The following is an 18,511-nucleotide window of genomic DNA, read 5'->3' on the forward strand; positions in this document are numbered from 1 at the left end:
CTGCAAGCTGCTTTGCATTTGTTACCATTTCTGTCGTTTGATGTTTGTGTGTCTTAGACATTGTACACACCTTTTTGACACAACAGATTATTTCATCATATTAAATTTATTCTGCTTAAAATATAGAAATATTTACACCATGACAACTAGGAGAGCATAACTGCTTGTGTGTTTTCTAGCTCTCTCTGCCCAGTCTGCATTGGCGACCGGCACATCACTCCCCTCCCAGTACAGTGCTTCATCACTGTGCGAACCTTACTGGTGGTTTCGATTTTCGACCAGACCTAGTAGTTGTTGGTACTGTCGTGGGAGGTGCATCGCCAATGTCCTGCAACAAATATGCTGGTTTGATTCGGTCGATGGATATGGCTTTTTTTACGTTGTTGACCAGAACTTTGAAAACTTTTTCTGATCTCTCCAGCACAGGATATGGTCCTTTATATGGCTGGCTGAGAGAGTTGGTCTTTGGTTGTTGTACGAACACATGTGTGCATTTGTCCAACTGTTGTGGCACGAAAATAGATTTATCACCATGATGCACGGGAGGTTGAGGACGCAGTGCAGCCATTGTTGACCTCAGCTGAGAGATGAAATCCTCACTGGCAATAGATGGTGCATTTGTGACGCTGAAAAATTCTCCCGGCAGTTTTAGAGCCATTCCGAAGGTAAGCTCTGCTGGTGAAGATTGTAGGTCCAGCTTGATTGAAGTGCGCAGTCCTAGAAGTACCGTTGGAAGGATGTTCATCCAATTTCGTGAATCTAGGCACTTCATTGCTGTTTTCAATGGCCTATGGAACGACTCAATCATGCCATTTGATTGAGGATGATACGGCGTGGTTTTAAGATGTTGGCATCCCAACAGGTGAGCCAAACTTTTGAATAGTGCCGACTCGAACTGCCGACCACGATCCGTAGTGATCCGAGCCGGACAACCAAAACGAGCTATCCAGTTCGCAAACAGTTCTCTGGCCACTGTTTCTGCTTAGATGTCTTTTATGGGGATGACCTCAGGCCATCTTGTGAATCGATCGATGATCGTCAGTAGGTATGGGAAATCATTGGAAGGTGGCAAAGGTCCTACTATGTCTATGTGAATGTGTTGGAAACGTTCGCCTGCCAATGGACTGGATACATGTCGATGAACTTTAGATTTTTGGCACTGGACACAGGTTTGTGCCCATAGGCGACAGTCGCGCTGAAGGCCAGGCCAAACAAATCGTTGCTTAATTAACTGAAATGTTTGTTTGATGCCTGGATGTGAGAGACCATGGACCGCATCGAACACTGCCCGACGATGTGGATGAGGAACGAAAGGTCTAATCGTCACAGAAGAGAGTAGCTGTGGTGTTAGGCAGAGACAGTTTCTTTAGCTGTAAGGATGTGGATGATGATGATAGTGTTTGAGTTAAATCATCGTCCTCTAGTTGATCTGCGGCCATCTGGTTGTAATTGATGGTGGATGGACACTGGATTGCAGATATTCTTGACATGCAGTCAGCTAGTATGTTTGCACTGCCCTTAATGTGTCTAATATCTGTACTGAATTGTCCAATGTAGTCTAGCTGCCTTTGTTGTCGAGGTGATCCCGAGTCTTGTTTCTTGGAGAAAGCGAATTCCAATGGCTTATGATCTGTATATATGGTGAATGGACGTGTCTCTAGCATGTGCCGAAAGTGCTTGATGGATTCATATATTGCCAATAGTTCTCGATCGTAGGCTGAATAATTACGCTGCGCTGGTGAAAGTTTCTTTGAGAAGAAGGCTAATGGTTGCAAACCCTTAGAAGTAGTTTGATGCAAAGCTGGCGAAGTCGGACGCATCGACCATGAGTGCTAGTGTTGCATCAGGATTCGGATGTGCAAGTAGACACACATCGGCGAGAGTTTGCTTGCATTGTTGGAAAGCTGCAGCTAGTGATGTGGACCAAGTTATTGGCACTTTATCTTTCTTATTTCCGGCTCCCTTCAACAGTTCGTGTAGCGGTGCTTGAATATGGGCTGCTTTAGGCACGAAACGTCGATAAAAATTGACGATTCCCAGGAACTACCGCAACTCTTTGACCGTTTGCGGTTGCTTGTAGTTGAGGATTTCAGACAATTTTTCATTTAGTGGCTTGATACCCTCAGATGATACTTCGTATCCCAGGAACGGAATTTCTGACTGGCCGAATTTGCATTTGGCCGCATTGACAGCAAGTCCATATTTTTGAAGCCTGTCGAACACAAGACGTAGGTGTTCTTTGTGCTCCTCTATGTTTGCACTGGCGATCAACAAGTCGTCGATATAGGCGAAGCAGAAGTCCAGCCCTCTGAGCACTTCATGTATAAAGCGCTGAAAAGACTGTGCTGCTCCACACAGACCGAAAGGTGTTATTATGGCAGTTTTCTTTACATCATCTGGATTAACTGGTATATGATGATAGGCTCTAATTATATCCAGTTTTGAGAAAATGGTTTTACCATAAAGATTTTGGGAAAAATCTTCAATATGAGGAATTGGGTACCTATCCATTTGAGTAATTCGGTTGAGAGCTCTGTAATCCTCTGTTGGTCGCCAATCGGTAGTACCTTTGGGGACCATATGTAAGGGACTAGCCCAATTGCTTTTTGAAGGACGACAGATGCCCTGTTCAAGCATGTAATTAAATTCTTCCTTAGCAGCTTGGAGCTGTTGTGGATGCATCCGTCTAGCTTTCGCAAAAACGGGAGGACCATTTGTGGGAATGAAATGCAGAGTGTCATGTTTGACATCAGCGAGCCTATAATTTGGTTTCGTTATTTCGGGAAATTCTTCCAAAATAGCATGAAATTCGGTCTCCTGAGAAATGGTTTTAATATCATAGTTTGAACAAGAAAGAATTTTTCCCTGTTTTGAAATATTAGTCAATGGGTCTATCAATTTCCGATTTTTTATATCAACTACTAAGCCAAAATGGCGAAGAAAATCGGCACCGATGATGGGTCTGTTGACATCTGCGACGGTGAACAGCCACTTGAATGAACGTCTGAGATCAAAATTTATATTCAACAATTTTGTACCATACGTTTGAATTTTCGTGTTGTTTGCTGCTACTAATTGATAGGAAAGAGCTTTTCGTTTCTCGGAAGGAGATGGAGGTATGACGCAAATATCCGATCCGCTATCAATTAAAAATTTAAAATTGGATGCGCGATCGAAAATGAAAAGGCGGCTACTATTGTTAGGCCTTGCGATGTCCGCCGCGTCGACCGAAGGCTTAATTAGTTTCCCTCAAACGTGCACGGTTTTGTGCATTTTTGTGCTTTTGCCTGAAATTTTCTATGATAAAAACAAATTCCGTCGTCTTTCTTATTCTGACTGTCGCGTTTTCGCTGCCAAGAGATAGATCGTCGTCTACGATAATATCCACCTCTTGAGCGGCTGTGGCCACGGCTAAGACGCTCGAGCTTTTCTGCCAGGTCAGCTATTTGATGCTCGAGACGCGAAGTGTGACTGGATTCAGTTGCGCAGATTGCTGTCTGGCTTGTGGCAGTAACCTCTATAATTTTATCTGACGGCTAACTGAGGCAAAGTATCTGAACTGACAGCTAGGATTGTCTGAATGTTAGGAGGGATCAGCCAAATGTTTTTGATGAAATCTTCAGTCACTTTATCCCCCCCCCCTAGTTCTTTCATTCTTCTGAGAAGATATGAGGGTTTGGAGTCCCCCAATTCAATATCCTGCAACAAAAGAGTTTTTATTTTCTGATTTTCTGTTAAATCGAATTCGCCAATTAACCTATCCTTAACAACGGTGAATGGATTCTCCGTTGGAGGTTGGAAACCCAAATCTGAAATATGTGTCAGAGTTTGAGAATCCAAAGCTGCCACAACATAATTGAATTTTGTTCTTTCATTCGTAATTCGAGAAATTTGGAAATTTGCTTCAATTTGAGCAAAATATAATCGTGGATTATTTGACCAAAAAGGGGAAATTTTCATCGCAACTGTAGCGATGGTTCCTTCCGGCTCTTCGTCTGCCATACTGATGGTCGGGGAAAAGGGGAGAGAGGAATACTACGCACAAATGATAGAGAGGGGCGAACGGAATAATAATGAAAAAAAAAGAAAAGGGAGAAAAACAAGGCAATAAATTTCGTTGGTGGTTGGAAACTACAAGGGGCCTTTTAAGGGAAATGAGACTTACCCATCTGGCCTGTGGAAGCAGCTATGTCGTATTATATGCATAGGCGTTGCCGACGAAAAATGTTGCGTGTTTCATCAACTGGTCACCAATTCTGTCGTTTGATGTTTGTGTGTCTTAGACATTGTACACAACAGATTATTTCATCATATTAAATTTATTCCGCTTAAAATATAGAAATATTTACACCATGACAACTAGGAGAGCATAACTGCGTGTGTGTTTTCTAGCTCTATCTTCTCTCTGCCCAGTCTGCATTGGCGACCGGCACACGTTATTGGCGACCGCTACACCATTTTCATAATTGTCGGTTTGAAAACAGTTGGGTTTTCGTTCCTGCCCTTTTTTTATCCGATTAAAAAGTACTTTCAAATCATCAATAGAGTTTGCATTATCAATGGCAGATTCCACATTTGAAGGCAAAAGCAGCATCACTCGGAATGTCAAATAATTTGCTAGAGTGATTATTTCTACTGGAGGAATTACTGTCAGCCCGTCGTTCATGCTGACTTTTGCTTAATTACTAAGTATTTAATCAATTATTAAGTCTCAAGATTCGATCGTATAGTTGTTTACATACATTGCGTTGTGTTATAGACATATAAAAACAAATTATCGTAACCCAGTTATTAGACGCACGGAGGCAAGTTAGAAGTTTAAAAATTTATTTCATAGAGAAGTTTAACACACAGCAGACATCAATATAGACTATAATGTATCTCCTTAACAATTACTGTTTTATGCGATCAGCACCAATGCAATTAACCTATACTGTATCTGAGACATTACACACTATATACGAATTCAACAATTTCCTAACTGGACATTACGGGTTAAGGAAACGATAGAGTGGTGTACTCACCCCAGTCCTCGTGTGTGATCGCCTTGCCATCTTAGCTGCTGCTCTTTTTCCGCACGGCAATTTCTCTCGGGCGGCACTATATCCCTTTTTTATATTCCGCGACTCTCCACTATATCTAGAGTCTTACTATCTCTGACTTTCCATCTCCGTCCTACTCTCTATCTCTCTCTTACTTCATCATCAGCCTCCTGATTTCACATCCTCTTCGGCTCCTCCTTCGAACCCAGGATTCGCTCCGTCTTGCAATTTTTCTTTCCGTGCTACATTTTAATTTGCGGCCTCAAGCAAGGGCAATTTGATTGGACTTTCGCGTGACCATTCCGGAGAAGATCGGTGCTATTCATCCCTAATAAAATTCGCCCCTTCCTAAATAATCAGAATGCCTACGTGCACCGGTCACCTCCATATCAATACCTAAGGCGACCCCCATGTTACAAGCAGAGCACAGGTGCTCTAATTGGCAATGCCGCTTTGTATTTATATTTCCTCTCTTACATCCATTTCTAAAAGCGAGCAATATCCTTCCTATTCATTAATTTCACCATTTCATTATTCTCGCTCTCCCTAACTTACGCCTCAGGAATCGAATCTCATTCCGTAACAGCTTCTATTCATGTATTTTAGAAAAACACCTTTCTCCTGTCACCAAGCCTTGAGCATGCCAGGTGACGGTTATACACCCATGTGAAAGTCGTACCGCCAGTTTGCTTACGGGTAACCTATACATGACGATTCGATCTCTTTCTAATATCCTCATTCTTCAATTCCCTCTCTCTTTTCAAGTTGCGTTCAAATTGCATCTTCTTTTCAGTGAAGGTCCCGAATCCATTGACATCCACTATTCAGGTATTTTCCATCTTACATTGACGTCCCTATTCATGTATTTTCCATCTTACATTCTTATTTCGTAGCTTCATACCTTGCCAGATGAATTGTGCTTCATCGGCAGTTGGCCTAAAGCACGTTCTTCCTCAGAATGTCCAGCAGTTTAACATATTACCTACGGGAAGGGGGGAAAAATTTTACTAAGTAAAATTTTTCAATATGAGACGGGTGAGAGACCATTACATATGGCACGAGAGAAAAGGTGAGAGTGAATCGCATACATGACAACCGTAATGTAACACTGTAAACATAATGTGCACAACAACAGAGTTCAACAACAAAAAAAAAAACATATGGTGTATGTGCATGTATATGTATGCATGTTACAACTGAGCATTTGAATACATGTCAGGAAGAAAAACAAAATATATGGCAATAGTATCATAAGTTGTGCAATACATAATCAACAGTGTTATACCAAATAAAATATATAAAGAAAAATTTAAGACAAACTTGTCCTTCGTAGTTGTTGATATATAGTTGTGATGTTGAATTGTGATTCATTCTTTGTAAAAAAAAAAGAAGAGAATGTCAAATTGTTTTTTCCTTTGGAGCAGAGGATATGTACATAGATGGACATTCTAATTGATTATATCTTCATTGACAACTACGAAGGACAAGTTTGTCTTAAATTTTTCTTTATATATTTTATTTGGTATAACACTGTTGATTATGTATTGCACAACTTATGATACTATTGCCATATATTTTGTTTTTCTTCCTGACATGTATTCAAATGCTCAGTTGTAACATGCATACATATACATGCACATACACCATATGTTTTTTTTTTTGTTGTTGAACTCTGTTGTTGTGCACATTATGTTTACAGTGTTACATTACGGTTGTCATGTATGCGATTCACTCTCACCTTTTCTCTCGTGCCATATGTAATGGTCTCTCACCCGTCTCATATTGAAAAATTTTACTTAGTAAAATTTTTCCCCCCTTCCCGTAGGTAATATGTTACGATTGCATCTTACACACACTCTCTCACCCTCTCGTCTTCTCATAGAGAAACCACAAACCACACATCATACATACATACATGGGATGCAACACGTGTGCTCTCCTTTCCCTCACCAGGTATTTCTAAGACGCACTTGAGCACCGAATAAGTATGTATTACATAACATCATCACAACTCTGCAGACAGACATTGTGCCTCTGGGCCAATGAAACCCCTCACAGAAATCAGGCGATTGCCTTTGACCAATAGCAGTGGTCTTCACCAACTTGGTTTGGGAACACACGAGGCTTTAGAGAGAGAGAGAGAGAGGTATTGCTGAAGGTTGGACGACCAACATGTCGCGCTTGAAGAGTCGTGAAGTTACTCTTTCTCCCCCCTCCTAACCCCGGGTCGAGATCCCTCAATGTAGGGGACGCAAGAAACCTTGCCCCGAGATGACGGTGAGTGATTCAAATTATATATATAATTATTGTGTGTTTAATTTGGTGGAGTGAGAGTGTCCATGTTGAATATAAATTGTATCGAGTTTAGTGTAATTCACAGTGTCGAAGTAATTTCAATGAATGAATAAAGTTAAATTGTAAATTCTCAAATTGAAAAGGTAATGATTATTTTTCAATCGTAGTAAAGCCATCAACACTTTCTTACATAATCTTATATCACTCGTGGCTGCCCTGCACGTGTTCTTTACAACTACCCAAAGCCAAGTTACCAAACACAAAGTCTCAATACCACACCTGTTACCTAGTCACCTTCCAATTAAATACAAAATAATCCTTAAACAATTAACCATTTCAATAAATTAACAATTTTAACTAATTACCTTTATATTCAAATAATTATGAACGGAACGGACCCGCTCATATTCCTCCCTTCCCAGAAAAGAAACCAACAACACCAGTTTTGGTTTCGCTCAACCCCCCTGTGGGTGCGCGAGTGAGCCACCGAACAGACAGGGGTGTAATGTGATAGGCCTCCTCGTGGTGCACTCTGGGTAACGCCAAATCTATCACACGTCATTGTCATCGCTTTTTGTGCTCATATACTTCACCTTCAATAGCCCAAATTACATGTTTATTTCGACACATCTTGCAGTACATGTCTTGCGTCTCGTTTTGTCCTGTACATGTTTTTGTCTTTTGTGTCCAACCCCTCATTGTGGGCCCCGCTCCGGCGGGGAGGGGTCCTCCCGCATGGGGCATTGCTTCTAGCGTATGCTCCATCCGGGACGCTGTCTACCTGCGTGTTTGCCGTGCGTGGAGAACGGTAAGGCTGGAGATGGGGATCCTGGTTAGCCTGATGCGCTAGCTTTGGCCTCGGATTCAGCCGAAACGGGAGGCTTGGATTAGCCCCGTCCAGGTCAATCGGCTGTGGTCGCCTCGGTGGCTGAAGGGGTTACACTACTGGGCAGGTAGAGGGGCCGGGCCTGCCGGACGTCGTTGAGGTTTGTTGGTGCTGCTTCACGACGATCTTGGATCTTGAACGCGTCTGCTCGCCTGCTTTGGTGGTGTATAGCTCCCACCTAACCTGACGTTGCTACTAACCTTCACCGGTTACGTGTGCGCGTCCCCTCGTAGGGCTCCATGGTGGGCATGGTGGGTGGGAGTGGAACAATACCCATTCAAATATGGGAAAAACAAAAAATGCACCAAAACGTCAAAGAACTACTTTAAGTGAAACTATTGTCACAGAAACCGCTTCTTCAAATCTGTCATCTGTCTCATTCTTCTTCTTGCATAGCTCTGATACCAATAAACAGCTGTCAAAAGTATCACCATTCTTGATTGATAAAGCTCTCTATGGCGCAGTTGGAACTCTGAAATCAGTGAAGGCTCTCCGTTCAGGAGACCTTCTCGTCGAAACTAACACTCCCAAACAAGCCGAACTCATTCAAAAGCTCACATCTCTCGGGGACATTCCCATAACAATCAAAATCCACCCCACGCTGAATTATTCACGTGGTGTCATCTCAGACCCTAACTTAATTAACATGGATGAAGATGAACTAACCCAGGAGCTAGAGTCTCAAGGCGTAACATCTGCCAAACATATCATGAGCCGCAAAGATGGCAATCTAGCTCCATCACGTAATATAATCCTGACATTTTCATCCCCAACATTGCCGAAAGATGTCAAAATCGGTTACTATAACCTCCATATCCGGCCATACATACCTAACCCTGTAAGATGTTTCAACTGCCAAAAATTCGGTCACTCACGAATGGCGTGCCGTGGTCAACCCACCTGCGCAAAGTGCGGCGAGAGGGACCACATTTCGGACAACTGCACTAATTCACCATTCAAGTGCGTCAATTGCGGTGGCGACCACCCCGCATTTGACAGGAAATGTCCGAAATGGAATGAGGAAAAAGAGATCCAGAAGATCAAGGTTCACAATAACATCTCATATATTGAAGCACGCCGTCGTGTAATCCCTAACCAAACTCCAATAGCTAGTACATCATACTCTAATATGGTAACAAATCCATCAACAGCTAATAAGACTAACAATGTCACCAAAGCATCTGTGACAACTCAGACCGAACCCATAGCTGATACATCCACTCAAACATCATCTAACCAACCATGTAATAGTTGTGGCTGCTGTTGCTCTGCTGGAATACGGAAGGAGTCCACCACCTCCGAAGAAGCAGGAAAAGCAACAGCGAACACATTCAAAGTAACTACAGCTACTAAGCCAAAATTCAATAGTGGAAATAAATCTAAAATAAAACTATTCAAGACCGGATATTCAAGAAAAGCCATTCAGAGAGCAAAGAAGAACCCTACAGTACAAAACATGTCACTGCTTGATGACAAATCAATTGGTGACATGGATCTCGATAATCCGCCAAAATCCGGTGGTACTCGCCGGAAGTTAGACCGAAATAAGTTCAAGGACCTTGAACCGTCTACATCCATTTGAAATTTATGGCCAACATTATTCAATGGAACATTCGTGGTCTTAGATCCAATTACGAAGATCTAAAGGATTTAATCAATCGCTATCATCCTGTTTGCGTGGCACTCCAGGAAACTTTCACGAAGCCCTCGGAGACATGGAACATTAGGCGACATTCCCTGTTTCGTATTGACTACGATGACGGGAGTAGAGCCTGCCGCGGTGTTGCTCTGCTGGTTCCACATCATGTGTCGTCGCGCGTTCTAACGCTGCGCACGAACCTGCAAGCCATCGCGGTGGAAATCTCTACAGGCCTAAGAATTACCATCTGTTCCATTTATTTGCCACCAAATGACACATTCTTACAGAGAGATCTAGAACAACTGATTGATCAATTACCACCACCATTTTTTCTTCTTGGAGACTTCAATGCACATAACATGATTTGGGGTTCTAACAGCAACACCCCTCGTGGGGAAATGGTTGAACGATTGTTAGATGACATGGACCTTACCATCATGAATGATGGCAGTTTCACTCATTTCCATGCCCCAAACAATAGTTTCACTGCAATAGATTTATCATTATGCTCACCTTCACTCTTGCCCAACTGGTCCTGGTCGGTTGATCCAGACCTCCACGGGAGCAATCATTTCCCTCTAGTGGTTAAGTGCCTTGATCGAAGCCATAGCATACCTGAGGGTCCTCCTCGGTGGAAGCTTGTGGCCGCCCGATGGGCAGACTTCACGGTCAAGGCAGAAATCACGGAGGATATGGTTTCGCAACCCGACGTCGACCATTGTGTCGACCTTGTGACCAGTTGTATGATCTCAGCAGCCAATGAAACAATACCCAAAGTCTCCTCGAAACTTCCTAAATTTCCTAAACCTTGGTGGAACCACGAATGTAATCTCACTATTAAAGCACAAAAGAAAGCGTGGAGTAGGTTCCGGCGGTATCCTACCCATGACAACAAGTTGGCATTTTTAGAAGCAAAGGCGATAGCAAGAAGAACCAGGCGCCAGGCTCAACGCGAGTCCTGGCAAAAGTTTACCACGGGAATCAATTCATCTACTTCATCCAAAATCATTTGGGACCGGATCCGAAAAATCAATGGTCATTATCAGTCTCATCCACTTACCATTTTAAACACCAATGACACTATCATCAGTGATGTGAGGGATATTGCGGATACCATCGCCGCTCATTTCGCCGCTGTTTCCAGTGATGCGAATTATCCCCCATCGTTTCATCCCATTAAATCATCAGCCGAACGTACATCGTACACCTTCCGGCCTTTTACACCGGAGGGGTACAATTCATTGTTCACCCTTCATGAACTGACGACGGCCTTGCAGCGAAGTCCTGACTCAGCTGTAGGGCCCGATGCTATTCATTATTCCATGATTCGGCATCTATCACCAGAATCACTGTCACATTTACTCATATTATTCAATCGAATCTGGGTCAGCCATTCATTTCCTGACACCTGGCGAGCAGCCATTGTTCTTGCATTCCCGAAGCCTGGCAAAAATCCTCAGCAACCTAACAGTTACAGACCTATTGCTTTGACCAGTTGTCTATGTAAGCTCATGGAACGCATGGTCAACTATCGCCTTATGCACTACCTTGAGGTTAACAATATTTTATCGAAACATCAAAGCGGCTTTAGACGGTTCAGGTCCACAACATGCAATTTGTTACGCCTTGAGACATCAATAAGACAAGCATTTGTAAAGAGGGAGCATATGCTAGCCATATTTTTCGACATAGAAAAGGCCTACGACCGTACTTGGAGGCACGGAATTCTTTCCGACCTCTATAATAGCGGCTTGCGGGGCAACTTGCCCATTTTCATTAAGAACTTTCTCGCTCGCCGCATCTTCCAGGTACGGATCGGAAGCACATTATCAGCTCCCCAAATTCAAGAACAAGGTGTACCTCAAGGTAGCATTTTAAGTGTTACACTTTTTATTTTAAGACTCAACGGGGTGTTGAACCAACTCCCGTTGTCTGTCACTGGCGCACTTTACGTGGATGATCTCTTGATATCATATCAATCAGTGAATATGAGGACAGCCGAGAGACAATTGCAAACCGCACTCAACAAGATCAGCAAGTGGGCACATAATAACGGCTTCTCATTCTCCGCTGACAAAACTGTCGCTATGCACTTTTGTCGGCGTCGAGACCTACATGATGACCCACAATTGTTTCTAAACAATAGTCAAATACCAATAGTAGAAAATACAAAATTCCTCGGCATCACATTCGATAAAAAGCTTACTTTCAAACCTCATATTGCACAATTAAGAGCTCGTTGCATGAAGACGATGAACCTCTTGAAGGTCATCTCGTCTACATCATGGGGAGCAGACCGTAAGTCACTCATTCACTTGTATAAAGCTCTAATAAGATCAAAGCTTGACTACGGCTCCATTGTATACGGGTCAGCACCTCGGAGTTATCTGAGTGTGCTCGACCCAATTCATCATCTCGCTCTCCGCATTTGCTCTGGAGCTTTCCGAACTTCTCCCATGGAAAGCCTCTATGTCGAATGCAACGAGCCATCACTGACATCAAGACGCCAGCAACTTTCCTTGAAATATTATTTCAAAATGAAGTCTTTACCAGATCATCCACTTCATAGTGTAATTTTTAATCCCTCATTTCATAGACTATTTGCTGCTCGCCCTTCATGTGTTCCATCTTACGGTCTTCGTATGAGGGCACTTGTGGAAGAACTACAAATAGACATCAGTCGTGTGGCCCCAGTTGCTTGGCAACTGGCACCATGGGAGCAGTCTCTGCCAGATGTCTCCCTTTCATTATCATCATACTCTAGAGCCACCACAGCAGATGTCATATATCGACAGATATTCTTTAGGCACAGGGGTAGGTACAACAGGTACTTTCCCATATATACCGACGGCTCTAAGAGCCCTGGGCATGTCGGTTGTGCCTACATCTGCTGTGAGGAGACATCTTTCAAACTTCCCGACATATTTTCTATTTACTCGGCAGAGCTGTACGCAATCCTTCAGGCTCTACGTCATATACGACGCAAACACCACCGACGATGCATCATTTATAGCGACTCTCTTAGCTCATTGCAAGCATTGTGTTCTTTTACTTTTCACATTCATCCATTTATTCATGCCATTTTTCATGAACTGCATCACCTCATTCATCACGGTACCACAGTAAAATTTTACTGGGTACCAAGTCATGTAGGAATACCGGGCAACGAAAAAGCAGACAACGCAGCTCGAACAACAATTAACATTGATAATAGCCTTTTGGTACCTGCCAGTGACCACTTCTCAATCCTCCGGGAAGTGATGCATCGCCGCTGGCAGGATCATTGGAACAATCAAACTAATAATAAACTTCATGCCATTAAGCCCACACTTGGACACTGGCGTTCGAGCTGCAGGACCAACCGAAAGGAGGAAGTTCTGCTTGCCCGGTTACGCATAGGACACAGTCGCATCACACAATCATATATTTTACTACGAGAGAGTCAACCGCAGTGCCCTCATTGTCAAAGTCCATTGACCATTGCTCATGCTTTTACTTGTTCACATCATCGTCATCATTTTACGACCGCTTTTGGTCATAGTCATCTTTCACTTCATGACATTTTAAATGACAATAGCGATGCATCTCGCATTTTTAAATTCATCAAAGCCATTGGTTTATACGACAAATTATAGTTTTTACAATTTATGTCATTGTTTTACGTTCCATGTTCCGTTTTATATGTTTTAGTTTTTTGACATGACAGAATGACATTTTTCTCATTTTTATGTCTTGCTTTGGCGCAGTTTGACCAAATTGGTCCTTGCGCCAATAAATTGAAAATCCAATCCAATCCAATCCACCGAACAGACAAGTAAAACCTCCCATTCTTAACGAATGTCTTTGGGCTGAGTAACACCACATCTCCTTTCCCTGCTTTTCGCGTGTGTCCATTATAAGATTTCTTCTCCAACCCTGGGGCAGCTAGAAGATTTTCTTCCCCCCCCCTTTTTTTTTTCTCAGTTCCATTGATGATGCTCTATGAGATACATGTGTTAAGGTTAAAACATGTGCAAAATAAGTACAGAAAAATATATATACACACAGTACACTTATATTAGAAAACTGTATCATTCGTGATTAATCAAGTGCACCATTAAACATGATTAATGCAGAAACACTACGCAAAAAGAAAGAAAAAATATATATCTGTGAATAATTATGCCCTCAAAAAAAGATATATATATCTCGACAAATATGATGTACCGACACCTTTTCTTCATAAAATCAAGAGCCTAAAATACCTAGTGATGCTTTCAAACAAAATACTTTTTTTTTTTTGTCGATAAATCAAATACTATAATATAAACATAATTCACTTGAGTGATCATCATTTCCCTCTTCCGCATGTTATTAAAACGGAACACATGAAAATCCGACAGCACATATTAATGTTAATGCACCTGCTTTCCACCAGAAAGTAAAGAATCCCGTTGAAAACATTTGTCCCCATCCAAAAAGGAAACCCGGTAAGTCAAATCAGAACCATGGTCAATTCATGAATTCTCATCGTTCGTTTAGTTCAGTTCTACGTGGGAATGTTCACTATTTCTCACTGTTGATAGCCCTGTCACTGGTTCACTGGAAATGTTCGCCATTTTCCAATATTGAAGAAGACACCACTGCCTGTTGCACAATCCGTGGGTATCACCCACTCAAGTTGAGATCGCTAACAGTACGAGCGACGCCGATGTGCTGGTTAGGCGCCCTACTTCATTCACATATCACAGGGCTGCCGTCCGTTGCTTCCGACCTTTTGTAGTTGCTCTAGACCGCAGCTTCCGACCTTTTCCGGCCGCTGCTGCTCGTAGCTTTCAATCTGCTCCAGCTGCTGCTGCCCACAGCTTCCAGTCTCCTCCAGCTGCTGCCCGCGACCGTTATTCCAGCGCCCCCAATTGCCGTTAGGCGCGCCGAGCCCATCGCCACACGATAGCGTGTGTGTCGACGCTATAGTTCATCAGCCCGCTGCAGGCACAGTTGATAAACATTGAAGTGGCCGAAGTCTATGGACAAGATGCCTCCGATTCACCGACAGATACCCCTCGATCCCGCACTGGGGTTCTGGACTCAATTTTGCACATGGATGGGAGTGTGTATGGGACGGTGTCCCGTAAGTCTCTTGGCACCTACGATGAATTCCAACGTACATTTCATCACATCACTCGGACGCCTCGTTGGTCCAGGATTCCTGATTTGACATCAGCCTCCAACTTACGATGGCCCATGCTCTGACCACCTGAAACATAATGCACACCATCCACTTTCCCTACCCAAATGTCCAGCCATTAAGTTATAGAGGCAAAAAAAAACTTTTCCTCAATAGTCATTACTAGTACTATATTATTATTATTATTCTTTCTCACAAGATTATTACTCTATATACACACGTTTTTCTCACTACGTGCTCTGTGGAGCATCCAGTAAACGCAAATGGAAGAGAAATTCCTTTCAGCTCTCCCTGTTTCTTTCCCATCTGTTTCCTCATCCTGAAACTCCATTTTAACCCTATGAACGGAAAATGTTTTTTTCTTCTCCGTTCTTCCTTAATCTTGTTTAGTGATTCTCCCCTCCCCACCCCATTTAACGTATTTTTCTACTCAATGCCGTCTTAACGAAAGGGCTCACCTAAGCACAGCCTTGAAAAAAAAACAGATCCGGCTGAAATTTTCGAGGGTTTGCCACGTAGGGCCTAAAAAAAAAAAAATAAATATCACTTGGCCCGGTTTCTATGTTTTTCTGGCCGTCCTGACTCTTTTTTTTTGTAAAAATGTCCCGGTTTTTCTTGTTCTGTAAACAAGGCCAGCTTGAATTTTTATTTTTATTGAAATAAAAATTATTCATCAACTCATAAATTATACTATTTTAGTTACAACCATTGGCGTACGCAGGAAAAAAATTTAAAACCTCCCCCTTGAGGAAATTTTGCGTACGCCTATGGTTACAAGTAAGAATATTGCTTGTTTGTCATCATGGTGAACGTTTCATTTCGCGGAATTCATTTTCATAATCTACTGCAATTTGCAGTAGCACTTCATTTTCTGCCGTTAGCGATTTTTTTTTTTTCTCATGATTGCCAATTATCGCCAAAATGATGCCAAAAATAAGCAAAGTTGTTGGATATTATTTGTAATCCACATTTTCCCATATTTCTCTCTAGGAAATATGGTCAGCCCAGGTAGACTTCATGTGGGCGGGTGGGGAACCGGGACATTTTTGCAAAAAATGAATCGGAATGGCTAGGCTGACCATATTTCCTCGAGAGAAATACGGGACATCGGGATTCCAAATACGGGACATCGCCAATTATCGCCAAAAACGATGCCAAAACCAAACAAAGTTGCCAAATATTGTTGAAATTACGGAAAAATACCAATGGCGGGAAATGATGCATTACTGCAAATTGCAGTGGATTAAAATGTATTCCACAAAAAAAAAAAAAGTTTACCAAGGCAAATGTGGGAGATTAATATCCCATATATAGTTGTAACTATCATAAAATAATTTGAGTTGAAAAATAATTTCAATCTTCGACTTCAATAAAGAATAAAAATTCAAGTAGGCGTCGTGTGAAATACGGGAAAAACCGGGACACTTTTGCCAAAAAGTCGGGACGGCCAAAAAAACAGAAAATACCGGGACTGTCCCGCGAAATACGAGACGTATGGTCACCCTAGGGATGGCCAAACAAACCCAGGACTGTCAAGGTATAAATACGGTACGTATGGTCACACTTGTCATTCTACCTCTACCAGACGATGACAACGTGCGTGATTGCCCCGCCTCCAGGTGACTAATAATAAATCGCACCGGACATGTGATAGATTGCGACTCGGTATCGAAATGGAAAGTCATTCATTCTATATTTTATTTGCGGGTGTGAACAGTGCGGACGCGTTTTTCGTCTCCTCCCCACTCGATTTATATATTGAATAATCGGCAATAAATGCCGATTTAGATCAAATCGCATTCAATATACCGAAACCTGTCAAAACTCAATATATTGCTATTTAAAAATATATTACTGAGCAAATTGTCTATCATTGTATGGGATGAACCCATAAGTGTCCACATCGCACTTTTAGGTGAGTATGTCTCTGTAATCTGTGGTGTCTAAATGTTTTTCTATAGCCAATATAATAGTATGTTCGATCAGTGTCGTCCCAGCTTATTGGCTCACCCCGGGCCCTCGCTGGTTGAGAAATTTTCGAGAGTGAACTTTGCCTGGTGGGCCCTCGGAAAAATCACTCGGCCCGTAGGGCGGGCCTACGATTTTCTTAAAACTGCCCAGTATTCAGTGGCCATCTCATTTATGTAGAAATTGTATTCAATATGTTTGTGATTTATCCATTGTATGAAAGAGTTTGTTTTTGAAATGGCTTAGTTGTGATTTTTTAAGGCTCGTGATTCCCCCACCACACATCTTAGATCAGGGGTTCTTAACCTTTTTTCAAACGTGGCCAGAAATCACCAGCACTACCAACTTCTCTATTTCGTATATAAAAATTCTTAATAAACGTTACTTATTAACAAAATGTCTGATTTGATATACGACTCATCTCGGAAGCCCTTGTGACCCGCAGGTTAAGAACCCGGTCTTAGATCCAGAGGCGCATTTATGGTTTTTCTGCCTGTGGGCTACGCAGGTTTTGCCGCCCTTCTCCCATTCTTGTCCAGTTTTCTTGACTACACTTTCCTCGAATTCGCCACCCTGTGCTATAACCTGCTTGATCTCCCCCCACTAAAAAATCACTCTTTTAGTCATTCACATGCTTGTGTACTGTTTTGGTTGCTCACATGCTTGCACACGCTCTGAGGTCACTCACCGACCTTGTCCTTTGCACTGTAGATCACTCGTCTGGTCATGTGCATGCTTGCTCATGCTCTGTCACTCTTTTGTTCACTCATGTGCTTGCACATTGTTTTGGTCACTCACCTGCTTGCACACTGTCTTGGTCACTCACATACTTGCACACATTCTGGGTAACTAACTGATGTTGTCCCCGTCCCTAGTTCACTCATTTGGTCATGCAAATGCTTGCTCACTCTGTCACTGTTACTCATTGACATGCTTGCAAACTTACTAGGTCACCTAGTCCCTTGCTGCCTGGGCAGAGACAGATTTATCAAGGGTTATATAAATTTTCCCACCACTTTTTCCCATTCTATAATTTTCTTGGCCACTCATTTTTCAAATTTCCTATCCTGGGCTATAGCCCGCTAAACCCTCCTGTAAATTAGCCACTGCTTTGATCCGTGCCCAAGGTTGAGATCGTTGACACCCACAACTTATATTTCCAGTGTAAAAGAAATAAAAATGAGATTAATCTGGGGATATAGCCTACCCCTGAGCTGTATCTGTCAGCCTTACCCTTGTGTGTGTGGGGAGGGGGGGGGGCATGCTAAAGTGCTGTCAAACCGCATTAGCCAACCCAGTCACCTCAAGTGCACAATGCACCTCATGAAAATTCAATCTGGTTAAAATTTTCGAGATAAAGCATTCAGGTAGGCAGGAATTCTTTAAAGAGTAGGGAGAGCTCAGAAGAATCATTTTGGGGGCTATCATACTTTTAAGATGGTCTTGACGTACTCTAAAGAAGTGTCAAATCACAAAAAAGTGTTTGTTAGCGGGGGGGGGGGGGGAATGCAAAA

The 18,511-nt window shown here is 42.5% G+C and overlaps 2 protein-coding genes across 2 annotated transcripts in view; one reads left to right on the plus strand and one right to left on the minus strand.

Moving 5' to 3' along the window:
• Nucleotides 1–241: 241 nt before the first annotated feature.
• LOC149067881 (uncharacterized) lies at nucleotides 242–772 on the minus strand. Its single transcript, XM_089252388.1, has one exon. The coding sequence runs from the start codon at nucleotides 770–772 to the stop codon at nucleotides 242–244; it is 531 nt and encodes a 176-aa protein (XP_089108514.1).
• Nucleotides 773–16,681: 15,909 nt separating this feature from the next.
• LOC149067882 (phospholipid-transporting ATPase ABCA3-like) overlaps nucleotides 16,682–18,511 on the plus strand; it is a 34,556-nt gene continuing 32,726 nt past the window's right edge. Inside the window, exon 1 of the mRNA XM_089252313.1 lies at nucleotides 16,682–16,944. The gene's annotated coding sequence lies outside the window, so the exon portion shown is untranslated. The remainder of the gene's footprint in view (nucleotides 16,945–18,511) is intronic.

The sequence above is a fragment of the Pholcus phalangioides genome, unplaced genomic scaffold (assembly GCF_987345545.1).
Source record: "Pholcus phalangioides strain wild (caught in Gottingen) unplaced genomic scaffold, Ppha-v1.0 ptg000028l_1, whole genome shotgun sequence".
Taxonomy (NCBI): domain Eukaryota; kingdom Metazoa; phylum Arthropoda; class Arachnida; order Araneae; family Pholcidae; genus Pholcus; species Pholcus phalangioides.

What these genes read in the sequence shown, in the direction of transcription:
- LOC149067881 (XM_089252388.1), bottom strand. Translation starts at nt 772, where the DNA reads ATGAAGTGCCTAGATTCACGAAATTGGATGAACATCCTTCCAACGGTA.